Source organism: Labeo rohita, chromosome 2 (genome assembly GCF_022985175.1).
Source record: "Labeo rohita strain BAU-BD-2019 chromosome 2, IGBB_LRoh.1.0, whole genome shotgun sequence".
Taxonomy (NCBI): Eukaryota; Metazoa; Chordata; class Actinopteri; order Cypriniformes; family Cyprinidae; genus Labeo; species Labeo rohita.
In genome coordinates, this window is record NC_066870.1 from 30,222,504 (window position 1) to 30,229,549 (window position 7,046).

At 37.1% G+C, this 7,046-nt stretch overlaps 1 protein-coding gene and 1 pseudogene across 1 annotated transcript in view; one reads left to right on the forward strand and one right to left on the reverse strand.

Annotated features, from left to right (window-relative positions):
- myo10 (myosin X) overlaps positions 1-5,990 on the reverse strand; it is a 48,173-nt gene extending 42,183 nt beyond the window's left edge. Inside the window, exon 1 of the mRNA XM_051093064.1 lies at positions 5,583-5,990. Within this exon, the coding sequence (XP_050949021.1) occupies positions 5,583-5,603 (21 nt within the window). The 5' untranslated portion in view covers positions 5,604-5,990. The remainder of the gene's footprint in view (positions 1-5,582) is intronic.
- Positions 1-7,046, forward strand: part of LOC127152299 (tripartite motif-containing protein 16-like protein) — a 247,054-nt pseudogene that overhangs the window by 200,249 nt on the left and 39,759 nt on the right.

Genomic DNA, 7,046 nt, shown 5'->3' on the forward strand with positions numbered 1-7,046 from the left:
TCAGGACAAACAAGGGACTCATGAACAACTATCACTAAACAAAAATAAAAACATTTAGCAGATTCTCCAAGGTGTATGTAAACTTTTGATCTCAACTGTATGTAGCATGTTTGTTTGGATCATGATTAAAATGCAATGGTTCTGCGACTGTTTCATGCAACTGAGTCACAGTCAGGGAAAAAAAAAAAAAATTGGTCAAACCACCAAGTGCAAAGTAGAAAGTCTTTGTGGTCACTTTTGATTTAACTTAATGCATTTGATTTCATTTAATGCATTCTTGCTGTAAAAAGTAATAGTTTCTTTCAAAAATAACAAATCTTTCTGACCCCAAACTTTTGAATGGCATTGTACGTGTCTGCCAGGTCTTCTGGGCAATATTCACTTCCTGTACTAAAACAGATGGCTCAAGGGAATCACAGATTTAAACGAGTACCTTGTATCCAACTAAAACATCACACAGACAGAACTGATGCACAAAGACACCCAAATCAAACATCATTGACTCCTTCTAATTTTGTTTCATGTTCAGATGAAAGAAAAACCTCACTTTGAAGTTAAAAACTGCACTGTGTGCATGCATGTCTGAGTGTGTCCTTGTATTGTGTATCTAAACTCCTAAAATAATATCAGAGTTTTGGAGCGGTCAGGCGGGGCGGAGTAAAGGATGAAACAGACCAGAGTTACTCTGTAATCTCAGTGCTGCTTACCGAGCATGTTTAGAGCTTACCACACACACACACACACTTCTCCATTGCTCTTTCTCTGTCCCCCTTTCTTTCTCTCATTTGGCTGCAGGAAGTGAGGGATCAGATATCGTTTGGGTCAACAGGAAGGCAGGCCAGTGATGAAGGGCATTCCTGCATACTTCGAACCCAAAGACCCAAACTTGAGCTCTCTCACACGCTGAGCTTGGTGTTCAGAGTCAGTCCGGTCTCCTAGACTTACAACCAAACTTATTTCTCCAAGCAACCCCCCTCAAACACACTCACATATACACTGCATTGCCGCCTGACCTACTTTTCCAAAGCACTCTCATTTTCCCTCTCTCTTTCTGTCCTACAGTGAAAAATGTGTGTTTATACTTCACGACGAGAGTGAACGAAGGAGAGAGAGCTGTATAAACTCACACAGAACAAAGACCTTCGTGCATGTATGTGGATGTACTTCGCACTCGGTTGCAGTTTAGAAGCATCATAGATTGTAACTGTTATGAATCATAAAAGGAAGTCCACTTGTTTTCTTCCTCTTAGTCATTCGGGAACAAACAGACTAATTAAGTAGTCAGTTTTGTTTTGTGTGCTAATTGAAATGACTCAAGATTAAATGAATAGTTTACCTAAATAGAAAATTCTGTCATGATGCATTCATCCTCATTCCAATTCATATGACTATTTCTTCCACAACAAAAGGGGACATTTTGGAGAATGACCCGGTCGATGCTTTTCATGCAATTACAATAAATGACGAAATGAAGCTTTCCAGATTCAAAATGTACGGAAAAGCACCATGATAGTCCATTCAACTTGTTCAAAATATGTGCATTATATTTTAAACCTTCTGACATCTGATCAAGATTTCCTTGAGTTTGTAAAAGTGGCAATGGCTGTTTGTAAAATAATCATTCTTTTCAGTCAGATCTTGTAATGAAACAGCAGATTATCAGTAAATAATTTCATTTTTGTCTATTTCTCACTGAAAATCTATCATATGACTTCAGAACACTTGGAATATCACACATGAGTCATAAGGAGCAGTTTAATGCCACTTTTGCTTTCTTTTAAAAATCTTGAAAGCTTTAGTCCTCAATCATTCAGGAGTTAATTTCGAAAATTCTTCTTTTTTGTTTCCAGGAACAAAGACGGGAAACAACTGGAGGGTTAGTAAATGATTTTCATTTTTTGGTGAACTATTCGTAACAGAAACATGGAACACACAAACCCTTTAAGAACAAACAGACAAATACAAACTCCACCAACGGATTTCTCTTCCAGTATTTCTCTTTATCAGGAAAAGGGGTTTTCCTCTTCTGAGTTTCTTGTTAAAGGCAACTTTGAATCACTGCGCTGTGTAATCATTAAGCTACTCACAAGATTTAATGTGTGTGTGTGTGTGTGTGTCTGTGACAAGAAGGATTACCTGACACGAAGCAGATGAAGAAACCGGAGGGGGTATATGGCCGAATGTGTGTGAGGTTAACTTTTCCACACTTTGAGGACAAAAATTGTCCCCAGAAGTGAGTTAAACATGACAAAATCTCCTTTTGGGGATGTCAGTGAACATCCTCAAAGAATAAAAAGATTAATACCCTAGCAGTCAAAAGTTTTTGAACAGTTAGATTTTTAATGTGTTTTTTTTTTTTAAAGAAGTCTCTTTTGCTCACCAAGCCTGCATTTATTTGATTCAAAGTACAGCAAAAACATAAAAAAATTGAAATATTTTTAATATTTAAAATAACTGCATTCTATTTGAATATATTTTAAAATTTAATTTATTCCTGTGATTTTAAACCTGAATTTTTAACATCATTACTCCAGTCACATGATCCTTAAGAAATCATTCTGATTTGCTGCTCAAAAAAACCTTTATTATTATTATTATGTTGAAAACAGCAGAGTGGAATTTTTCAGGTTTCTTTGATGAATAGAAAGTTCAGAAGATCAGAATTTTTCTGAAATAGAAATCTTTGTAACATTATAAATGTCTCTTCATCACTTTTGATCAATTTAAAGCATCCTTGCTAAATAAAAGTATTAATAGTAATTATTAATAAAAGTATTAATTAAAAGTATTAATTTCTATAATTTATTTCCCTAATATATATATATATATATATATATATATGTTTCTATACATTCCTGAAAAAATGTACTTAACTGTTTTAAATATTGATAATAATAATAATAATAATAAAATGTTTTTTGAACACCAAATCAGAATATTACAATGATTCTGAAGGATCATGTGACACTGAAGACTGAAGTAATGATGCTGAAAATGTAGCTTTGATCACAGGAATAAATTACATTTTAAATAGTAAACATATTTCACAATATTACTGCTTTTAATGTATTTCGGATCAAATAAATGCAGGCTTGGTTAGCAGAAGAAAATTCTTTAAAAAACATTAAAAAACTTTTTAATGGTAGTGTATATTTAATTACAATATACATTGATATAATATTCTTATTTTACCAATAAGTCTGTGGTACTTTCTCATTTAAACTATGTAAATAGTGCATAGAGTCTCACAGCTGTTGTATGCCAGGTGCAAAATAAGCTCCACCCCTTTGTGTGTTTTATTATGGTGTTTAGTTTGATTTAAGCACTTTAATTAACCAAACCCTTTGCGTGTCTGCTAAAATATTAACAACAATTTACCAGGAAACAGTTATAATCCAATTCGTAGTGCAAAAGACCTCACAATTGCACCCAACGCAGCTCTGATCCTCTGTAGGACTTTTGTTTCAGGGAAAAAAAATAACCTGCACTGTTTGTTTTCCCAGAGTGACACTCCTCTGCACTAAAACACACCTGTCAAACAGTACCTACGGCTCTGATTGGCCAGTTCACGGGAAAATAAAGAGCTTTACCTTTGAATAAGCTCCGCCTTATAGTGATTGCAGAGAGGCATTAGCCTCAGCGACGCTGCTGTGCAAACACGACCATACACAAACACACCTAAAACAAAACGGACATGCAGGCCTGCAACCATAACTGCAAACAGAAATGTGTGCAGCCAGAAACACAAAAAGCTGGCAGATTTGTAAGTGTAAGGTCAGTGTGTGAGACAGGAATCACACTGTCTCTGCCTTACTGAGGTCAGTCATGTAGAAGAGTCGTGTGTGAGACAGGCATTCACGAGCTCAGCTCTTCCCCACATTCCGCACGCATGTTTCGGCTGAATCTGTTTCCGCACACACAGCGCTGCTTCTTTTTAAAGACTGCTCCTTTTGTCCAGAACCGTTTTGCAGGCTAGATACGCAGCAGCAGGCGGATATTTGACACTACTGTGTAAAACTGGTGCAGTTGGAGCATACTCTCCTCTCTACCCATCTCAAACTCTAATATAAAATCCATGTTTCAGAGCTGGTACAGGTGGGTATGTTTCATTGAGATGATTTATTTCATTAGGGTCACGCCTACACAGGTGAAAAGCGCAATCCTGAGGAGTAATGATCCACTTCAAGCCAGCATTAGAAACCTTCACTTGTGACTCATGTGGCACTGGCTCAAGGGAGCGGCTCGTGCTACTGATCATCATCTCACACACATTTCACAGTCAAGTCACAAGGGATGAATAATACAATTGTCTCATTTTCATCAACGTCAATCCTGACAAACATTACACAAAATTACCTTTTGGCAACACTCTCATGGATTCATTTTATTTTCATAGAATACATTTCTATTAAAAAATATATATATTTTCTAAATATTATTCTAAAAATTACTATTTAAAAGCTTAACATTAAATTTATATGTAAAAATCCAATGTCTATTTCTTCATGTCATTTATCACTATTATAAAATGTAAAAATGTATATTATTATCAGTGTTGCGTAAGTTACTCTTAAAAAAGCAACTAATTACTAGCTAATTTGTGACCATGGACCACAAAACCAGTCATAAGTTATATGGGTATATTTGTATCAGTAGCCAACAATACATATCGTTTTTACTTTTATGCCAAAAATCATTAGAATATTAAGTAAAGATCATGAGATATTTTGTAAATTTCCTACCGTAAATATATCAAAACATAATTTTTAATTAGTAATATGCTTTGCTAAGAACTTTATTTGGACAACTTTTAAGGCAATTTTCTCAATATTTACTTTTTTTGCACCCTCAGATTTCAAATTTTCAAATAGTTGCATCTCATCCAAATATTGTCCTATCCTAACAAACCATACATCAATGGAAAGCTTATTTATTAAAAAAATATCAATTTGAAATATTGTAATTGACCCTTAAGACTGGTTTTGGGGTCCAGGGTCACTTTTGATCTTCAACAATGTAATTAGATTACTCTACTAATTACTCTCTCTAAAAAGCACTGCATTAATTATTACTTTCCAAATCCCTCATCACCCTCAACCAGTTCAACAATGCAAGAATAGACATGACACTACAAGTAATCCCTTACTTTACTTTTTCAAGGGAAAAGCAATTAGTTATTTAATTGGTAATGCATTACATCCAACACCGATTATTATTATTATTAATTATTCCTATATCTAATAAATGTAAGACTGTTTATACAGTTGTCACTAATAAAACACCGGTTATTAATTCAGCAAGCGTACAGTGCACACTTCTAATAATAGCTACAGGATGTAGAGGAGGAAACAAGAAAAAAGGTAAGGAAATGCCTGTGAGTTCCGTTGGGAACGACCCAAATCGTTCAGAACCGAGCCAGATAGACAGATGTTAGGGAGATGTTAAACTTCAGCGTATATTTATAGAAATACAGAAAAATACAGATGTTATTGTATCTATCACATATTTTGATCTCTGCAACAGAAACAGCAGAACATCCTTGTTATACAAACATGAAAACATTATTTTAATATCCAACTTACCTCAGTGAAAAAGTTATCCATTGTCCTTATAATTATGAGTTTCTGAGGTCTTCATAGGAGTCCACAAGCCCAGCCATAAGTGTAACACAACAGAGTAAAAAGTGTCATGCAGCCCCTCACTGCATCTCACTGATCTCTAGACCACTGAAGCCACTTAAGTTTCTCTCTCGCAGAGACGCGTCTTTGTTTCAGACCATACAGATGTTGGAAACTATCATATGTCCCGCTGCCAATCGCCAGAGCAGGAAAAAGTTTAATCTTCCCCGAGCGCAGTGACACCGGGGCTCCCGAGGCGCACCGTGACGGGATATAAAGACGCGGTGCGAGGTCACTTTGTATGCCGGTGTGACACGCGCCTCGGTAAACAGCTAGGGCTTCGTCTCCTGCCAAGTTTGCAGTGACTCCGCTGAGTCGGCTACTCGCGGTCTGTTGACTCCGCCCCCCGCGCGGTTTGAATGGCAAAACTTCCAAAAGAGCCGTAGACTCGCGCACTCCTCCTGCTGTTCCCGTGGCGAGGGCGCACGGCATAATCTACAGATGAGTTCTGTTGATCAACTGTGTGGAAAACTCAACGAAAGTTAAATAGAAAGTTCGCTAAATGAACTAAATTAAATTCCAATTCTATTTCAATGAGTGTGTGACATCTATCTATCTATTTATCTATGTATCCATCTATCTATCTATCTATCTGCTGTAGTTAGTGTCTGTACAAGACTGCTCTCCAGTGGTCGTTTTCATTAGAATCGGGAAATGCTTCAGTTCAGAGAAATCGAAACTGCTGTCGAACTGTTGTGTATGTCTCTACATGTGAGTGCCGCGTGCAGAAAATGGCAGAATCCAGTATTTCAGTGGCTCAGGATCAGTTCAGCTGTTCAATCTGTTTGGATCTACTGAAGGATCCAGTGGCCATTCCCTGCGGTCACAGTTACTGTATGAGCTGTATTACAGACTGCTGGGATCAGGATGATCAGAAGGGAGTCTACAGTTGCCCTCAGTGCAGACAGACATTCACTCCGAGGCCTGTGTTAGGTAAAAACACCATGCTGGCTGAAGTGGTGGAGAAACTCAAGAAGACCAAACTACAAGCTTCTCGTCCTGATCAACGTTATGCTGCATCTGGAGATGTGGAGTGTGACGTCTGTACTGGGGACAAAAACAAAGCCATCAAGTCCTGTCTGGTGTGTCTGGAATCTTACTGTCAGACTCATTTTGAACGTCATGAAGAATTTCACTCTGGAAAGCGACACAAATTGATGGACGCCACAGGACGACTGCAGAAGATGATCTGCCCTCAACATGATAAACTACTGGAGATTTTCTGTCGTACTGATGAGCAGTGTATATGTTATCTGTGCATGTTGGATGAACACAAAAACCACGACACTGTATCAGCTGCAGCAGAGAGGACTGAGAAACAGGTATTAATTTATGCTGCATGTTAACATCTCAAGTCAAAGATAATTT